Raw genomic sequence first — 20,887 nt, 5'->3', positions numbered from 1 at the left:
TTGAAACAGCTGCAACGACAGTGACAAATGAGGTGTCAAAACACTCTTCAGTAACGTTTTAGTGAAAAAAGTATACGATAGGAACACATACATAATATTCTTTTTTCGACACACGCGTGGGATCGTCGCCATGTTTATTCTAGCGTAACGAATCAATCGCGGCTTCTGACACGAAACTAGAGGAGGGAAAGTAAAAAGTGAAAACTTTGTCGCGTTATAATGAGCTCGTGTCTTTATTTGTATTCGGTGGTTGATTCTATACGACATGAATATGTCGCACTATGTTTAACATAATAATGTCGAAGAGAACCCGAGAATAGACGCAAATATGTCAAAAATAAGATGAGATAATACTCGTTCTTAAATGAAACTAAAATAGAATTTCATGTTTGAAGGAACAGATTAAACATTTAGAAAAGTAGTGGCGAACATTCTTATCTTTTTATTTGAGGAGACAAAATGGCAAAATGTGATAGAATGACACCTTTGACAATGATAAGCGTGGGCGTCTTCGAAGCGTTTGCCGCTTAGATAAACCTAAGTCAGGAGTTGAACTTGCACTTTCTGTGTGGCAGGCTCATTGATTGTGAGATCCCGGAGTCCTCTATATAGCGCTGAACCGAGAGGTTTAGTGGGTAAAAATCCCACATGATCTGGAATCGCAAGGTGGGAGCGACAACAAAAAAGGTGATGACCATTGTGCAAATTTACCTGAGATCTCGCAGCGGTTTCGGCGACGAGTCGTTGGCTGTGATGACGGTGTGGAAGGTGTAGTTGTTGGCCACCGGGTCCCCGTGCGAGCGGATGTGCTGGTACCACGAGTACGCCCTGTCACAAAGTTTATATAAAATATACATAATTGTAATACAACATTCAAATTTTCACGTAAAATAATTCCGTCACGTATTCATTTGTGTCATATTGTACGAATTATTTTAAAAACCAGACTGCTGAAAAATAATTGACCTAAAAGGAAAATCCAAGTACTATAATAATTATTTAAATAAATAATTGATATCGGCTATTTGGTGTATGCTCACTTAGGTAAATTCGTGTTGGTCGGCCAGATATCTTAATAATGAATTCAGATTTGTGATTTGGTAATACATATTTGTGTACGGTCATTTACCAGCAGGAAAATCGAATGACTGTACCAGTGAAAATAACATCATTTTCATTATTTATTAATTAAAAATCGAACGTGTGTTCAATATGTCACAAGTTATATGGATTCCAATTACAATGAATTTAAAATATTGAGTTCATTGTCGTGTGGGTATCAATTTCATTGTATCCGCAAGCGTAAACACGATCAGACCTATTGTTTACAAAGTGCACACAAATAACATTTCAGTCTCATATGGATTTCAGTAACGAGATTCGACTTCGGTTGACCTTTTATTAAATGCCTTTCAAGAATATTATTTTCTGAACTTTTGTGGCTTTTAAATAACGTAGAAGTTTGAAAAGAAAATTGGATACGAGAGATATGTTTAATAATTTTGTATCTTCAACTATGCAATGGATATCATAATTTCATTTTGAGACGAAACTTGTTTCTAATTTGGAAAGTATCTCAGGTCGCGACAGAAGCCGTTCATTTTTACATCGTCTAATTAAACGCCTAAAAATGCCTCCCCCTCCGTTATTAAGTTCTAGCAATCTAAAATTTTAATGTTAGCCAATTAGTATGACGATGGCGGTGGGCAGACGCGATTAATATTCCGAGATAGATTGATATGTAAATTGCGAGTTGCCAAAGGTCAGATAGCGAGGTAACGTTTGTCTTAACTTTCCATCGGCCACTGAATATTAATGTTTAATATTTCGACTGTAATGAAAAAATGCTTCGATATTCATATCTACGTATCGATGGAAAGATAAACTATGCTGAAATAACATACCGATTACTTTGTAGACTCTATGTAAATAAAATACGATCTGAATCACTATTTGCGAACTCCGAAATTAAAATCAGAATTTAAGTTCATCATGTTGGAGTTTGTCTAAAAATTCAGGATTTCAAATAATGATATAAGTATTGTGCGAATATACTCATATATTATTTCCCTAGGCCTTGTAAGATTTTAAGATATTCATAAATTATATTAAAAAAGAAACAAAATATACGTATTTCTAATATTATAACTAATATTATAACGAGGAAAACTTTGTTTGTTTGTTTGGTTGTAATGAATAGGCTCAAAAACTACTGTGCCGATTTTAAAAATTCTTTCGCCATTCGAAAGCTAGTATCCCTAGTATTTTATTTCAAGTTCAGTATTTCCTTTCAGGTTTTATGAATCCAGGCAGATATACTGCCTTATTTATAAAGAGCAAAGCAATAGATAATAATATAAGAGAATCTTACTTTCAAATTTTTTGGTAGAAGGAAATACTTGTGTCCAAAAAAGGGACAAACTATTTATTATCGATAAAGAGCCAAGTAATAGATAACTTACTTTGACGTAGATTTACTTGAAGTAAGACTCTGACCGCCATAAATCTTATCAACTATATAAGAGTAGCTACAGTTTCAATGAAATTTTCAAGTGAATAAAATATTAAAATAATTAACTACCCTGTCAACACGTCTGAATAAATAATTAGGAAATTATAAAGGGGTTTAATTTATTCATAGAGCTAAATCGGGGTAAGGGATTATAACAATCAATTACCCGAGTAAATAGCTGGGCTATTAAGGCTCTATTATCTCTTCATTTTTAACAACCCACTATATTACGTTCTAAAGAGTTTCCCTTTAAAAGCACTAGCTATTTGCATGAAACATTTTTTCTCATTTCTAAGCCCACTTTTATAATTCAAATCGCGGTAAAACTGAACGAGGGTTTTTATTGAATTCCTTTCTTTCATACCTAATCTTTGTTCTTGCTCTACTTCTCTCCTGAATATTTTTACAAAGTCTATACCTAAATACGTACACAGTGTGTACAGAATTTTCAGTAGTTGGAAAATTCGTATAAGGTATAACAATTAAATTATTACATAACATTAATATACGGTATACTACGGTTGAAAATACAAGATTCGTACCACCTAAAGGTAATGATAAACATAAATTTATTATGCTACATGTTTTATTTCTAATATTTCCCAAATTCGTTTTACAGATAGGACCGTTGTAGGCGAAATAAAATTCATTTTCCACGGTCGACTCCCGAGGGAGAGGGTATCCCCTACAAGGTTCCTCAGAATGGTTAAAATCGGGTACGTTATTTCATTATTGAACCTTTTCGCACACCATTCTGTGTAACATCGTAAGATTTTATTTACTATTAACTTGCATATTGATAAAGATACATATAGAGTAAGAGACAAGTTTTTCATATATTTTTATTTTAACGTTATTTTAATCGTTAAATAAATGGATATTAACAAATGAAAGATTGAATGAAATACGCAAAAATGTAGTAAATGTAACTAGACACTCCTTACATTTTAAATATAAATTCCTTAACTTTTTATTCTAGAACCTAGAACTAGCACCAACAATACAGTTTTAATAAAAAATAATAAAACGTCCCGTTTAATTTTACGTTGAAAGTGTCACACAAGTGAACAGTTCCAGTTTTGTATAAAAAGATCGAAGTAAATATCGAACAGTATCCAAAGCTTCGTTCAACCGCTATTTTGTGCTACGGCGAACGCTACGCAACTCACTTTAAACAAAAAACGTGGTTAAAATTCCATACAATGGGTGTTGAATGACTTTTTTAAATTTAAATTTAAATAAAATACAATCTTTTTATTTTTTAAATTGGTCGTATCTACCAATTCACCAAGAACCTAGAACTAGCACCAACAATACAGTTTTAATAAAAAATAATAAAACGTCCCGTTTAATTTTACGTTGAAAGTGTCACACAAGTGAACAGTTCCAGTTTTGTATAAAAAGATCGAAGTAAATATCGAACAGTATCCAAAGCTTCGTACAACCGCTATTTTGCGCTACGGCGAACGCTACGCAACTCACTTTAAACAAAAAACGTGGTTAAAATTCCATACAATGGGTGTTGAATGACTTTTTAAATTTAAATTTAAATAAAATACAATCTTTTTATTTTTATATTGGTCGTATCTACTAATTCACCAAGTTATAAATATAATATCTGTTGAGCTGCCTTAGTATAAATTTTCCACGAAAATATATCGACCCTTTAATAGCGAAAAGGGTTATATGTGTTTACACAAGAGATGTTTAAGAGAATCGTTCGTATCAAAATGTTAAGTACGAGTATATATAGTAGCTACGTAGATTATTAAGAAAAGTCTATGATTTCTAGAATCAATTGGATTTCTATAAGGAATGATATTATGTGTATAAATAGTTTATATTTTTAATACTGCACTATTCAATTATTCGGAAATAATAGTTGAATAACATCAAAATACCACAAATAGTTTGAAAAAGTTTTTCACGTGACATAACTGCATTGTTAAAGGGTGCTACGAAATTCGTAGCATGAGTGCCTAAGTAGTACGTAATTCCTACATTTGGATAAATAAGATATTTTATGTTTAACCTATGATTTTATAATATTAAGATTATTACATATTTAAAACCAACGTAAAATTAATTTTATAATTGGAAATTACAAACACAATTTTATTCATCAAAAGGATTAAATTCCATAAAAGCCGTTGTGTATAATACAAATTCACCAAAATGAACAATTTAATTAGATAACGCAATCATTCGTTTCAGTATAGATATTGTTTTGAATATCAAATGAGTTTGCATCATTTATGGATGTCATGTGACGACATTATAATGAGCTTACTCACGAGTGTATCGTATTTGTATGTCAGATGACATTAGCCAAAATAATAGCCACATTAGCAGCTGGTGTATTGGCTTTGAATTTCAATTGGGAACATAGTTGATGTAACATATTTGATGTAATTAATATGGTATATGAAACGCTCTTATTTGTTATTATCCAATGAATTGAAATTATTATGTAAAAGGCATTTTAATTTGATCCTTTTCGATTTATGTATTGACTAACGCCCGTTATTAATATTCAATCTACCCATGGCTTTGCTTCCCAGAGATTGCCATTTGACAATTTCTTCATACTAATCATTGTCAAATTTGTTTTGGTAGGTAAAATTGATTATTATTAAAGTACATAGATAGTTCATAACGGACCATAGTGGTATGATACTGTACTACGATATAGAAGTTGGCTTGTATGAAGTGGCCATAGCCACTTGTTCCAATACAGATTGGTGATATAAGCACTATATAAGATAGAACCTAGTTACCATATGACATGATAGAGTTAACAGCTTAAGTGATGTCTGAATGTATGAAACTGCTCATGGAGATTTATTTCTAATGAACCACAACAGTTATCTAAGATCAATCTTAACGCTGATTAATTTGCTTTTCCGATAATTCTGGGAAATTTCATAGTCTGATAAGTTATTAAAACTTTACTAAAATATTCAGTCGATGAAAAACCTAAGTCTTTGAAGAGCTCTTAAAAGTATTGAAGTAGGTGCCTAATTCTGTCAGTATTACCAACAACTTAAAACATTTCTTAGTTATAGCACCGTCTATTAACTAAAGATTTCAGATAGTACCAACTGTGTTTAAATCTGACTTTATGATAAAATATCTTTGTAATAAATCTTAATTCAAATAATTTCTTCGTTCAAAGAATGAAACCTATTCGGTCCTCACTACTCTATTATCACAGTTAATATAAAAGTGAGTCCAATACGCTAAAATGAATTATTATTTAACCTTTTAATGTTCACTCTTATTTACTCTTCTTTAATCTTATAAGTAACTTTGTTGTATATTGAACTACATTACATTAAAACAAAGATAAACAGAATTGGATAGAGTTAATGTTTTAACGCTATCTGGAGAGGGAATGCCCCCAAAATTGGGGGTTACGTGGAACATATTCGAATAAAGTTACAAAGTGCAGTATATACATATTTTTTGTTTGTGTTATACAGTTATAATCTTAACATAGTAACATATTCATTATTTTACTTTGCAATTTGAATTCAATTTTGAATGTAGACGTGACGTGACGTGACGTGAATTAGGTAGGTATTTAAAACCATTAATAATCCAAATTGTTAAAGTTAATGTCAAAAGATTAATGCATGTCGTTTGCACTTCTAAAATTACCAAAACTTACTGTTTATTACAGGACATAATGTACAACTTGCTAGAAAAATTCATATAATAAATAAATACTGACCGTTTGGAGGGCGATATGAGTATAGCGATGACTTTAGCGTTGGGCAGCAGCGCGTGCGCTCGCCGCGGCACCAGGTCTCCGTCGAAGTACGTCGCAGACTTCTCGAACGTGATTTGCGTAGAGTTGCCGCCGCTCGGCGGGAAGAAGTTCAGGTACCTGGTGGTATAACACGTTACTTATAGTTCGTTGACGAAATACGACTCTTGTGAATAATTAACAAGAAGATCACTTTTACAGTCAGGGTAAGTCATTAAAAAAATATAAAACTAACTTTTGTAATAAGACTCATTAAGAGCAAGGTGCCCATCAAACTTATCTTAAACTACAAAAATTGCCTTGTTATACTTGAGAAATGTACGACATTTGTATTGAACAACTTTCTACAGAATACAGATTACTTTTTACTGATAGTGCGAAAGGTTATATAGTATAGCTTTAAATTATAAACGTTATCATTTCATAAAAAGGACTTGACGTCACGAAAACATATAAATGTAAGTTCAATATACCTATATATATCATATCATATAGTGTTTGGTGTTGAAAGTATTTCGGTAAAATTGTCTCGTCAGGTATTAAGTTTATATTGAGCAATTGAATCGCACCCAATTACCCTCTAGTACGATAAATGTAATCTACATTCTTATAAGAAAAATCCACTTAACTACAAAGTAGATGTTTTGTACAAACAAAAGCTAACAAATGCAATGTTGTCGTGCGAAAATGTTATCGAAGTTTCCGCGTTCGACGCGCCCTCTAGCGTTAAAGTTTAAAGAGTTTCAGCAGTACTGTCGACGTCTTTTATTCTTTAATCCGTACAAAAATAGATACTCTCAGCAAAAGCCTTTTCTATGCTAATGACGTTTGAGTTTAATTAGATTGAGTCTTGTTTGTGTTAGTTTCGCTATCATGTTACTTTTGCTACATATTTATAGGGTTACCTATGTAGTGTTGTAAAGTTGTGCAGGTAATTCAAAGTTAGTTTTACCGACCTTCGTAACAAAACTCCACTGAATTATCGGCGTAAACCTCTTGTCATACACATACAACACGAAAGTATAGGAAGGATATCCGCCCAATATTTTTACACACTTCAAAAAGGAGGACCTACTAGGCGCGCCTGTATGTATTATTTCTTGTGTTTTAGTAATAAGTCTTTTTCCCTGAAGTATGGTCATGCCTGATATAATTACATTTAACAATATTAAGCTACTTTCCAAATTAGTCACAAGCGATACTCGTCATTTAGGCCATAGACGATACGTATTTAAATGGAACTCCAGTTGTATGGGGGTTGATTACAGAAGTCTATACGCGGCAGTAATCACTAAGTAAAACATGGACAGAAAGCTCGATTACCATGAAGTATGTAAATAAAACTATTATTTATAATATGTATTGATCACATTACATTTGCAACTTGAAGTAATCGTAGCTCATTGGTACTAGGACACGTGGCTTAGTACAACGATGAAAATTGGAAATTATGTAGCTGCTGTATTCACGGGAACTACTGTAGGCATTTAATATGGCGAAGTAATACCGTTATGTGGGTCAAATACTGAATGTATTCAGTGAGCGTAAATGAGAAACTTGGGAAGGTTCGTTACCGGATTGTATTGAAATTTGAAAATTTTCGTTTTAATTAACAACCTTCTTTTTATAATGAAGAAAATTTAGGTACAACTGAAAAAATACAAAACGGAATACTTAAATGTTTGAAATTTATGGTAACATTATTTAGGTAACATTCAGAATAACTTACAAAATAATTAATATATTAATCGTTTAATTTGATTCATCTTAAAAGTAGTTTTAATATGAAGTAGAGTCTAAAAGAATATGTAATTATGTATGGATATTTGAACCGGTCACTTAATAGTATAAGAATCCTAGTGTTCACTACACACGCTAACTCTAAGTACTAAGTCAAAAAGTCTTTAACACACATTTAAAGAACACCGCAACATTACACAGACTGAAATAGGCATGAACATACGAGTAGTTCAACTATCATCAACTTTTTGTATATCGACGTCTGTTCACAAACATTAACTGTATATCCTACGAAAGGGCTACAGGAGCACGTACGAGCATACAAACACATTGCAGAACTTTAATCCCTCCAGTACAAAAAACAGGGTCATGTAAACACAAAGAAACTGATTGGATACCGGCAAAATAGTCGCGATACAATAGTGTTGCGATTTACAACTGTTAGATTGCGACATGTATTCGATTGTACTTTTAAATAAATCGACGGGAAACTCGTAAGAATGTTTAAACGTGCACCCATCTGTACTCGTTGCTGTACTTCGATCTGCTAACAAATGCCTTGTATTCGCCAATTTATATTAATTTCCATCAATGAAAGTGGTAGTACTTTGTACGTACAATCAAGAGGCACCACGGATTTACAAACTCGCTCAGTGCTTTAAACAGTCATAAATATTTTTATCTGTATAACTGTTTGAAATATTAGTTATCTATTGATAGTCAAGTATTATACGTTGCGTGATCTATGTTTCATAATAAAATATTAATGCCCATTGAGTTGCCTTTTCTAATTCCGAATTCCCTGTACCTGATACTTAAGTATTTAAGCATTTATAAAGGGAATTTCATAATCACGGCTTAAGAAGCTTTGACATACCTACACACAAATTATACTGCCCACGCTTACATAAAGACACGAGTATTTATGATATTAAGATTAAATCGACACATTGATATAAAGATTATTAAAAAAAAAAGACAAACCCACTGAGTTTCTTACCGGATCTTCTTAGTAGAGGACGCGTTCCGATCCGGTAGTAGTTTAAGAAAAATATTGTACCTGACAATTTGAAAGTGCCGTCGTTGGCCTATACAAATAAATATATTTCATTTCACATGAAGTAAATCTCAGACAGATAGATCTAAGGTCCTTCAAATTGAATCCAGCGCAATTAGTATTCTAATCAAGTCTATGTACATTGTACATCTATACTACGTATATTGAATTATAACTACCATGGAAATATTTTCCTCAAAATGAATAGTTTTAAAAATATATTTTGTTTTAAAAATATTTGCTCATAAGAAACCTACCAAAATGTAGGTATATTTTAGCCGGAAAAATAACCTTAGTTTAAAAGCACGCTGTCACAATTATAATACCTTTGACATCGGCGACAATAAAAATGTATTAAATTCAATAGACAGTAATATGAATCAATTGAAGGTAATCATCCTAGGTCAATAATTGATCCTAATATAAAGAATGTATTTATAAAAGCATCGAAATAACCAATCATAAAATCGTAGCACATTCTGAAGTATTACTCTTATTAATATAGGTATTATAATTACTATTTCAGAAATAAAACGATAAGGCTACGTACACACTGCCTTTACCGATTAAAGAGGTGCATACACCGTGCCTAGGACAAACATTAACAGTATTCATATGTTATTACTACTATAAAATTACATGTATATGTGTAATTTAATCGTAATATACACATACATAAGTTCATTCAATAAATTCGTCATGCAAACCCGAAGCGACTAATCGAGTCATTAGGTTTTACTTTTACACCAGACAATTGTTGTAAAGTTGTTACACATCATTAAGAGGATAGCAACAAATGTTTAGAATCCCGCTGTTCCTACGGTAAAAATCGTATAGATATACAATGAATAACTGTTAACTGAAACCATATTATGTACCCTTAAAAATTCTCAATCACAATTTTCGTACACAATTACCGGATCGGAACAACGTCAAGTATGAACGTAGCCTAAAGCTTATGAAAATATCAAAACACGGATGTAACGACGCAGCTCTCTATAATCACGTACTCGTATTGTACGTGTTCGTTAACAACTTGTCAAGACGACATGTCATTAATATATGTTTCACTGAACATGATTTCCCATTTTATATTATGTCCTATTACGGCATGTAGTCTCTTCCTGAGTCTCAAAAAACGAATTGTGGTTTGATGTTGGAATGATTGTGGAAAGACATGCACTACCTCTATTTTTCTTTCTATTTATAAAAAAAATGTTATCTAAGTTAAAAAAAATGATAGACCGCTAAATATGCTTTAATTTTATTTTTATAATAATTATTATAATATTTCTGTAATATTGGAGAGGCAAACGATGCAGTCCACCTTATGGCAAATGACTACTAACGCCCAAGGACATCTGTAATCAACCACAGATAAAATTCGTATCCTACCTGAGTTTGGCTACAGATTCGTTTCTATCCCTGAGGAATAAGTTGGAAAACATCGGATAAGTAACTATGTTTCCTCTACCTCGCTTCGCCTAACTAGAATAGCTTCGCTTAACTAGAATACATAAGCGTTTAACACTGCTGTTATTAAGCAGAAAGAGGTATGGACATGGTGCCGCCGGAGTCGAACCACATAGTGTTCTACCAACTTCTAAAAACACATCCCACCTACCAAAGCCACCCCTTTAATGTTTCTTGTAATAAAATATATTTTATTATGTGACACTATCCAACCATTTCATTACTAACATTTTTAATTACTATTTACTACCATAGTGTAGACGTAATGAAATATAATAATTATATTCTGCACGCCTCACACCGCTGAGCGATATAGTGTTCTTTGCCGTCGCTGCAATGAGTATGAGCTTGAAACACATTTAATTATTTCTACATTCAAATAATCTCTTAATTTAGTAATGGATATGTTAATGTTACGGCAATAAGTACATTACAACTCTTTAATAAATCCTTTTTAACAGGTTTAAAGTGGTGAAACTATGGATTTTGACTTCAGAAGAATCTCACCTTACAGGTAGCATAGTAACCGATCTCAGATAGAACACTAATCTTGTCAACGGTAGGTTATCATTATCCATCGGAAACAGAATAACGATTTTCGAGGCGAGATTGTTCAAGCGCCTTAGACAAAGTTCATCGCAAGTTACTCGATTGCAAATAATTATTGCTTTTTAATTTCAATAAGGTGTAACTGTTATAGGGTGATTTTTTGTTTAGAAAATAATAATGTTATTTCCCTATAACTCAAATGTTCTGAAACATATCTATAATGCCCTCTTGTAGAATGATTTTTAGGATTCCGTACTCAAATAATTATTTTTACATGCAATTATCGATATACGAGTACACTTTACAATTACAATGCACCTTTACATAATTAAGTCAATGGATTAATTATCCTTATATAATACAAGTTATATTGTATCTCCTGAATAATATCGGAGCGCCGAGCACTCGCTGTAATCACGTATGCATATTACGTACGTGCGCGTTAATAATATGTCATCCTTAAACCTTCATTATAAGCCGTGTAGTACTTTTCATTCAAAGATTTTTTGAGAATTGTGTTAAATTGTAGATATAGTCACATTAAGATGTTTTTTCGTGTTCGCTAATTATTATCTTATTGTGTTAACGAAGTCGCTAACGATTTTCCCTAATAAAATACGCCTTCCTTTGGCTTACCTGAGGAGTCACAAAGGTATTGCTAATCCTAAGGACTAAGTTAGAACGCCTCTTATAAGCGTCATCCGCATCCGCCGCCGCCGCCGAACACCACGAGATCGTAGAGGCGTGGGTAGAGGACTTCCTCGGGCGTCCGACACCGCCACCCCAGGGCTTGGAGTTTATCTCCCCCTCGGAGACGCGGAAGGCCGCCTTGCGCCTGCCGAAGCGCAAGGCGCCAGGCCCCGACGGCGTGCCGAATATGGCGTTGGCAATGCTGCCAAGAGGAGCCATAGTCACTATGACTAGGCTCTTCAACGGCATTCTCCGCACGGGCTACTTCCCTTCCACCTGGAAGTTGGGGAAGGTAATACTTCTCCCGAAGCCGGGGAAAGACCGTCGTCTCCCGGCCAGCTACCGTCCCATCACGCTATTGCCCACCATAGCGAAGCTGTTCGAGAGACTGGCGTTGAAGCGACTGCAGCCGTTACTTGTTTTAAGGGACGAGCAGTTCGGCTTCCGCGCCGGTCACTCGACAACGCTTCAGCTTACACGGGTGATCCACCATCTTACAAGCGAGGCCAACTACGGACGACACACGGTCGGCGTCTTTCTCGATATCGAGAAGGCGTTCGACCGCGTATGGCATCCTGGTCTCGTTTTTAAGCTGTTGGAGTCGCCCGTGCCGGCTTTGCTGGTGCGGCTAATAGCGTCGTTTCTAGATGGGCGGCAGTTCTTTGTATCGGTCGAGAACGTAGCCTCAGACCCCCGCCCAATACGTGCGGGCGTGCCTCAAGGCAGCTGCCTCTCGCCACTACTCTACGCACTCTACACCAACGACATTCCCACCCTCGAAGGTCACCTCGAGGAATGGGAAAGGGACGTAGAACTCGCGTTGTTCGCGGACGACAGCGCGTACTTCGCGTCCTCTCGTGATCCTGTGCTAGCAACACGCAGGATGCAGCGCTTGCTGGACCTGCTCCCAGAGTGGCTGGACAAGTGGCGTATGGCCGTCAACGTCGGTAAGACGGTCGCGACACTTTTCAGCCGCAGGCGTACTATGCCGCCGCCGCTACGTTTCCGTGATCGGGAAGTAGCTTGGCAGCCCACAGTTAGGTACTTGGGATGTCACATTGATCGCTCGCTGCACATGGTGCCTCAGGTGGACCACGTGATCCGACAGGCCCGTGCTGCACGAGCGATGCTCCGACCAGTGCTGGCATCTCATCTACCGACCCGTACTAAACTAAGGGTGTACAAGTTGTACGTCCGATCACGCCTAACCTACGCGGCGCCAGCATGGTATGCCCTGGTGTCAGAATCCAACCGCAGGCGTCTCCGTGCCGTGCAGAGCCAGGCCCTACGAACGATCGTGAGGGCGGGCCGCTATGTTCGGAACGACGTGCTGGAGCGCGACCTCAAGGTTCCGACCTTGGACAGGTTTGTGGCCAGGTTGGCGCATCGTATGTACGCATGCGCCGACAATGGGCCACATGCCCATCTGAGAGGCTTCGCGCCCCTCCACGCTCGACCCCCCGACGGTCGCCCGCTCCCTCGTGAACTCGAGGGGCAGGTGTCCTCCGACCATCTGGAGGACTGAAAATCTACACACGCAGCCTAGCACAGGTCACGTTAGGACCGATTGCTGCACCGCTGCCTCACGGCAGCCCACAACACCGGTGGGCAGTGTTACCCACTGAGGAGATTGCCCGGGCAAGGAGGGATCCCTCGAGGCCCGCAGACCCTGCGCCAAGCGGCGAAGTCACGCCGCGGCATAGGACGACCGCTTTCGTTCGTTCGTAAGCGTCACTCCATTACCGCACCCTTCGAACTAGAACACAACAGCGGTAAACACTATAATTATTAGACAGGAACACGTGCTTCCGGAGTTGAAATTATTGACGTATGTATATTTTACATTGACATTTTCAGCAACATATAATTTGACTGTTAATATTGTTGTTAGCAAAATTGAACTTGCATTTTTTCATTTCCAGGACGAAAACAGCAATATTCATATTTTAATTTAAAAACCATGCTAAATCTATATTTAGGCAAATAAACATTCGATTTGATTGAAAAACGAAGGGTTCCATCTTCAAAACTCTTACGTCATCGGCATAAACATTAAGTCGATGAATAATAACACTTATGAGTTTATGACATATCAAATCAGCCGGAGTGACGCGAACTCAACGTAATCACGTACGCATAGTACGTGTGCATTAATAATGTGCCTTCCTTTACACGCTATGTAATGACACATCACTGCTATGTAGTACCTCGGCTGAAAGTTACGAGTCATTTCGATTCAAAAGATTTCTTGTTATGACTTTATAATAAGTTTACATATATTTATAACTAATTTATAATAATAATATTTATAACTATATTTATAACTAATAGTAAGCTATTAAGAGACATGTATAATGTGCTAAAGTTTATATGGAAATAATATATTATCAGAATAGTAAATAAAGCGTAAAAAATTCAAATTGCGATAGGCTAAAATTTGTAAAGCTTATTCCTAACGGGCAATAGGGCCCAATTTACCTCACCATTCGAATCAATTGAGATAGTTATCGTGCATCTCTACTATATACAATATACATATATGGCTAGCAGTTTTCACAGGTAGTGTACTTCACCATCTTACCTTGGACGTGCTTCCAGGAATGGAGCCTATTCTAAAAAATAATACTTGGAAACAATCTTTAATCGGCTTTTTAGATTTTTGTTACTGAAAATCTGCGTTTCCATCTCCGAACGACTACTAATACTACTAGGCAGCGTACCCTATAATTTTGTCGCGGACAGGACTTGGGAGGTCAATTTAAAAGTCTAATTGTAATTCAGTAACACTCACCAATCCAACCCCTTGAGATAGTTGTTGTTGTTGAAGAACTGCAGCTCCTCGTAGGTGGCGGCGCTGGGCAGGTTGGGCACGAGCGCGGGGTGCATCGCCAGGAACGTGTAGAGCGCCGTGCTGCCCGTCTTCTGCGGCCCGATCACCAGCACCTTGGGCAGCGTGCCGCACCACTTGCCCTTTGACCAGATGCGACGGTGGCGGACGTCGTCGCACGGGTTCTGTTGAACATGTATTTAAATAAAACATACGTTTTTGATGGGAAAACCTCGTTAAGTATGTAGATAGCCGGTGAATTGTCTTATTTTATTAACTAGGGACTTACAATGCGTTAAAAACGTTTGAACCTACGACGAGTAGACTATGTTCTAGGACATCTGTAAGCAACTTTATATACAAAACTTTCTTCCCTTCCACGCATACGCAAGATCTTCTTAATGAAAGATATAGGTGTGGCGATTATATGTACCCGGATTAATCTTATGCTTAATTCTATCTTGATGTTAATCAGTCAACCAAGTGAATACTTGGTTATAGGGGGCGTATATTTTTGATACTACCGTATAAAGATTCAAATCCGGACCTCCAAAACTGATGGACTGAATCTAATTTCCTATGTCCCTGGACTGGACTATCATTAGTATTGAAAATAATAACAAAGAACCTAATTGAGAGACTGAAAAAATCTTATGTAAACGTTAATCAACAAATTATTAAATGTGTATCACAAAAACAGATTTTCTTACAACTTCGTTAAATTTACACGAGTACTTGTCGAAAAATATATAAGCTTCATAACATCTCGTCCTTGATATTAAACTTTCCGTCTCTATTTCGTTTATTACAACAAAATTGTAAAGACGGAACTATACTGGCCATTTCTCTTAAAACTAAGTGCTTATTGTCATAAAAAGTCAATAGAAACGCAAAGTTCGGAATCATTGCTCAAGTTATAGTAGATATGTGTATATTCGATTTAATAAAACAATATAAAATGTAATGTAGCCCATCTTTCATGCATTTTGAATATTTTTGGTTTTATTTAACACAAACAATATTGATAGAATGTTGGAAATGCGGGCCGTCGGTGCGGATTATATCCTTTTATCTGTGCAAAACTGATAAAAAAGGTATTTTTCAGTGTATTCCGCACATCCCGTGCGCGAATTTGTCCGATACGCTTTGGGAATCAATCTTACAAATTGAGTCAGCCGGTTTTGCAAAATTGTTTTTGGTAATATTTCATCTGCTAGTTTTATTTTTTTCTATTTGCGTTGATATAAAAATGTATATTTCCTGTTGCGGTACGAAATGTTTATGATAGAATGCGTTGCAATTTGACTGCGGTATGAATGTTGTTAGAAGTGTCCCTATACTTCGGGAGTAGAATACGAGCTACGGTATACCCTGCCTGTCGTATGGGGCCATTTAAAGAGAGCCTTCAGGTTATGGGCAACGTCTAGCCGGGGACCCCGGGAGAGACGATGATGCGGATCCTGGAGTCCTATGTGTAACGTTTAGGCAAGCCACCGAGGGAGTTTTACTGCGATAAGAATTCCACAGAACCCGGTGTCTCACCCAAAATGCTCAGGTTTTACCCCGTCAAAAAGAATGATAAAGGATCACTCTTCTTGAGGGATTACAGTTTAAATATAATTCATATTACAATGGTTTGATTAGGAAGATCCATTATCTAATTCTAAGAAAAATATTACAACATAATATTTTGTACATTATCCACAATATTTATTCCATCCGTATTTTCCAAGTATGACCCTATTACTAAAATAATGTTCTACAAGATTTTATCTAAGATAGGGAAGGCCACAAAATTTTCATCACACCAAGGGTTGCGAATTCCGTAGACGAAACAATTTGGTACTCGTATACAATGTGCGAAAAAACTTAATAGAGATTGAATCTACTAACATAAGGTTTTGTATTACGGAAAGACATAATTTTATTCTTCATATCACAAACTATAGGTATCTCTATATAGAGATGATCTCGTAATAATTTTATGACAAAATCACAAAAAGGCTTTGATAATGACTTCATATAGTTGTATGTAGATGTGTGTTGCTACCCTTGAGATTTGTATCTGAAACTAAGTAGTACCTACAAAAATCCTACCTCAAGACTAATTTGATAACAATCAAAAGTAAATCAGAATCCTTAATGGAGATAAAGTTGTTTTATCATTTTTTAAGCATTCAGCTTTTACATTTTTTATTAAAGTAATAGATAAACGAGCATGCAGGTCATCTGGCGGTAGTTTGTCACCATCGCCTATGGATCTTTATCAAATCCAAAATAGGATTAACATCTAACCAGAGATTAGTCATATGCGTTGCTACACCTATTATTGAATACCTCGTGGAAGAGAACTAAACTGAAATACCTCGTGTTAACTTCGAACCAGAAAACGTTTGACAATGTTGCAAAGTTTATGCGATTGTAACATTTATGTTACATCATCAGTTTACACATACAACTACCTACAACTCTATTGAGAAATGAAACTGTATTACTACCTACAACTCTATTAAGAAATGAAACTGTATTCTAACTATTCCAAGATTTCTAATCCTATTCAGTAAGTCAGCCGAGGTGCCGGCTTGCGATTCCACTCTTGTGCACTGTTGAAAACCGGGATAGGATGTTGTCGACTAAAGTTATACTAAAATGAATCTTACCAGTACCGCGTCGTACGGATTATCTTAACTATAGAATTCCATAAAGTATACTTAGGAATTCTAAATAGGGGTTTGTCAAAGAATTTCACATAAAAAATAACATTATTATAAGTTTTTATAAACGTATAAATAAATAATAATAAAAAGATTATGAACAAACTTTATATGATTTTTGTGTAAATTTTGACCTCATATTTCTCAACATTTAACTTAAAAAATATAGAAATGCCATAAATAAACAATTAAATCATACATAACCCAAATAATGTATAACAAAATGATAGAGAAACAAAAAAACAGATATACATTATCGAAATCAGGACATAATTGAGATAAAAAAACATCCTATAATTGTATTGACTGTTACGTTTATCTTCTCGCTACGTTAACTTCTGACATTTTTAAAAGGAAAATAACAAATCTCTTTTTATGTAAAAAATTACCTTCATTACTTTTATTTCGTTCACAAAGAATACTGTTGTATGACAAACGGTGTCACCTTATTTTAATTTATTTTCCTGTATTCCAAGGGCATGATGAAAGTAGTCTTAGCACTTAAGAAATTGAGCCGGCAATTTATTATCAGAGGCATAAATTTACCTTTAAAGGTCGTTATTTTGATAGCGAACTGCGCCATTAGGGAACTTCAATTGGTAATAAGACTATTTGGAACTTGACACAGAAATAGTGTTTTATAGGAATCCCTATTATACTCTCCCACAGCAGCGCCCACTTTTGAACTTCAAATGATGCTTAATTTTCGATATAATCGCTTCATTTTCCTCATCCAAAATGTTTCCGCTGTCTGTCCGTCTGTAATAAGGCTCTATCTCTCAATCCAAACAGACATACTACTATATTACAGGGTATGTATCGCCACTATAACGACAAATACTAAAATTTGGAAAATAAATGGGGTTGATTTAATGTTAAGCCACCACCAACATGTTTAGTCAAACAGGTATTAGTGGATGTGTATCGTAAGACAAGTTTGCATTATAATTGGAGAGTTTTATGGAAACATGATCTGTATTCAAAATACATTAACAAAACCCTTTATCATTTCATGAAGTTAGAAAAACATTTTTCGTTATATGGAAACCTGCAAACACATCTGGGTTTTGATTAAACAAAATGCATTTTGTAACCTCATCTTCCTGATTTCGTAGCGAGATGACGTGTGATTCAATTACAAAAAGTAGATATTACGTGCACGGTGCGACGGCGGCGTAGGTAAATGGTGTGATGCTGACGTAATCATAATCTTTTTCATTCATCTCTTACACAAGCTTGCTTACATTGTGAAATATTTAAAGTTTTGATATAAATATGACAGCGTGGTATAAGGGGAGTGTTGCAACACTCGGCTTGATTTCATTGTTTATCTGTTTGCCCGTTCGTATGACTGTAGTGCCTGATTAGATTCAAATATTTACATATGAATTATTTAAGCGCTTAGCAATCGTTTGCTTATTGGTAAATCAGTTCCCAATTGCTACATTGATCAGAAAAACATAATAGGTAAAACTCTTAACTACTGAGATTTTATACTTAAAGATTTTTTCGTGTGTTATTGCCAGACGCACTTGATCTTACTTAAACCTTAATCAAAGACCGACTATTGTTTAGATTGTTGTTGAATAGACATAGCAGAAAACAAGTTAATATCTAGTGAGCCAGTTTCACACGTAAATCATTGCTTAGCCGGGATTACTGGTAGCCCGTTCCACCACGCACCACATGGTTTACGTACTGCGCTAAGTACTACGTGTATGAACACTATGAACCGAACGGTATCATTTCGCACTCATATCCCCGTTCGTACCACTGTATGAATGGCAAAAGCCAGTGTAATTACGAACAAAACGTGCGCTCGTATCCTGAGATTGGCATACGTGGATCGATTGATAAAATGTAGGTATATACCTATGTACTCATACAAGGTTCGTTATATACAAGTTATATACACGTTATATATAATGTACATGCGTAACGTGCGGTGATGCGGTGGTGCGTGAAAAAACCTTATATCAGTATAGTCCGCGTAAAACTGCTAGTGCGCTCTGAATATAGAAATGAATCGCGTCGCCATAGCAAATTGTATGACTACACCTGCTTGCAACAACTTAGAGCGGACTAGCAGTTTGGCATCGACTATACCTTGAATGAGTTTATTTCTATAATTGTATGAAAGGATTATCTTTCGTTTAATTAGGGTAGGACCAGAGTTAATTACTGAGCCAATCAAGTAACGTAATCGACGTTTTTTACATTTATGAATAAAAAAAAATTCAAATTCAAACAGTTCAAGTGTAGGTACATTGAACATAGGATTCGATTAAAAACAACAAGTGTACGTTTTTAAAACAGCAAGTACACATAATAAAGCACCTATAACTGAGCACGTACAAAAACTTCATAAATTTCCATGGCACCAACAGCTTAAATGAGCTTTAGTGTTACTTTCAAAGAAGTTTATACTTACACAGGTATTAGAAACCACAAAAAGTTCACACAAAGGGGTCGACGATATTTTTTCGACTTTTCAAGCGTAGCAACAGTGGATTCAGAGAAAAACTGAGCAAATATTGTTTGCAACTTTGTAAAATAATATAAACTGACGTTAATTACAGAGGGATATAATTCGGAGTAACGTTAACGTTATTACTCGAAAACAATCTTGTTATTATAAGACCCCTTTCTCTGTCATCGAACAAGCGGCACGTTGGATTCTATTAACTGTGAAATTTAATATATTCGGGTGTCGCAACTTTACGGTTAATAAGAATGAACTATCCTCATTTATTTTTAATATATTATTAGTGTATGCCTACGCCTTTGCGAAGTTCCAACATGTGACAAGACAGTGACAAGTGAAGATTCAAATAAGAATAAATATAGATCATTCTCACCTATGTATCACGCCATATTTGTCATAGTTAGTCTATTTATCTTTATATAAGTCAGTTACGATTCTTACATGAGTAGAAGATTCTAGTACAATAGGCCAGTAAAAGTGACTAACCTTTCAAACGTTACTTGTAATTGGGAATGGGATGGTATTTTTTATATATAAATCCCGTTATCCAAGCGAAATAAACCATTAACCATAAGCTTTTAAATACAATGAGTATTACTTGAATGATACTAAAAAAACAGAGGATCAACCGATTTATAATTATGCTCTAAACCTGAATGAAGGGGCCTTGATTGTTCAGCTTGGTGTCCAAATACGAATTAGACTGCACATACCCTCCAAAACTTATTTTTAAGAAATATCTGGCGTTTAGGTCTCCTCACACTGCTTCCCTTCACCGTTAGGCAAGTGTCAATGACTTCCTATTAGGAAATTAACTTGAAATATCAGAGATGTATTCATTCCTTCAGAGATGATATTCAGAGATTTAGAGATGTATTCATTCCTGACATTGGAACCTCGATTTACAGGCAAAGTTTCTAACCATTAACTTATCGCTGTATCATATCGTTACTGGAAAAGCTAAAAGTCTAACACACAGAAGGGCGCCACTTTGCTTGTTAAACTTTTAGATTTATAGTGACGAAATCAAATCAATATAATAATAGGTACTAGCTGATCCGGCAAACGTTG

General features: G+C 35.6%; 1 protein-coding gene across 3 annotated transcripts in view; it reads right to left on the bottom strand.

Annotated features, from left to right (window-relative positions):
• The window catches only part of sfl (N-deacetylase and N-sulfotransferase sfl), a 143,759-nt gene that overhangs the window by 9,624 nt on the left and 113,248 nt on the right, over positions 1-20,887 (bottom strand). For all 3 annotated transcript variants that reach the window (XM_073084875.1, XM_073084874.1, XM_073084876.1), the window contains exons 11-13: positions 14,582-14,802; positions 6,246-6,401; positions 712-828 (exon numbers count right to left, since the gene is read on the bottom strand). In XM_073084875.1, the coding sequence (XP_072940976.1) occupies positions 712-828; positions 6,246-6,401; positions 14,582-14,802 (494 nt within the window). The remainder of the gene's footprint in view (positions 1-711; positions 829-6,245; positions 6,402-14,581; positions 14,803-20,887) is intronic.

The sequence above is a fragment of the Epargyreus clarus genome, unplaced genomic scaffold (genome assembly GCF_041222505.1).
Source record: "Epargyreus clarus isolate Ecla_fem2 unplaced genomic scaffold, WU_Ecla_fem_2.2 ptg000021l, whole genome shotgun sequence".
Classification (NCBI taxonomy): Eukaryota; Metazoa; Arthropoda; class Insecta; order Lepidoptera; family Hesperiidae; genus Epargyreus; species Epargyreus clarus.
The sequence above is the reverse complement of the archived record's forward strand: the minus strand, read 5'-3'. Positions and strand labels throughout refer to the sequence as shown.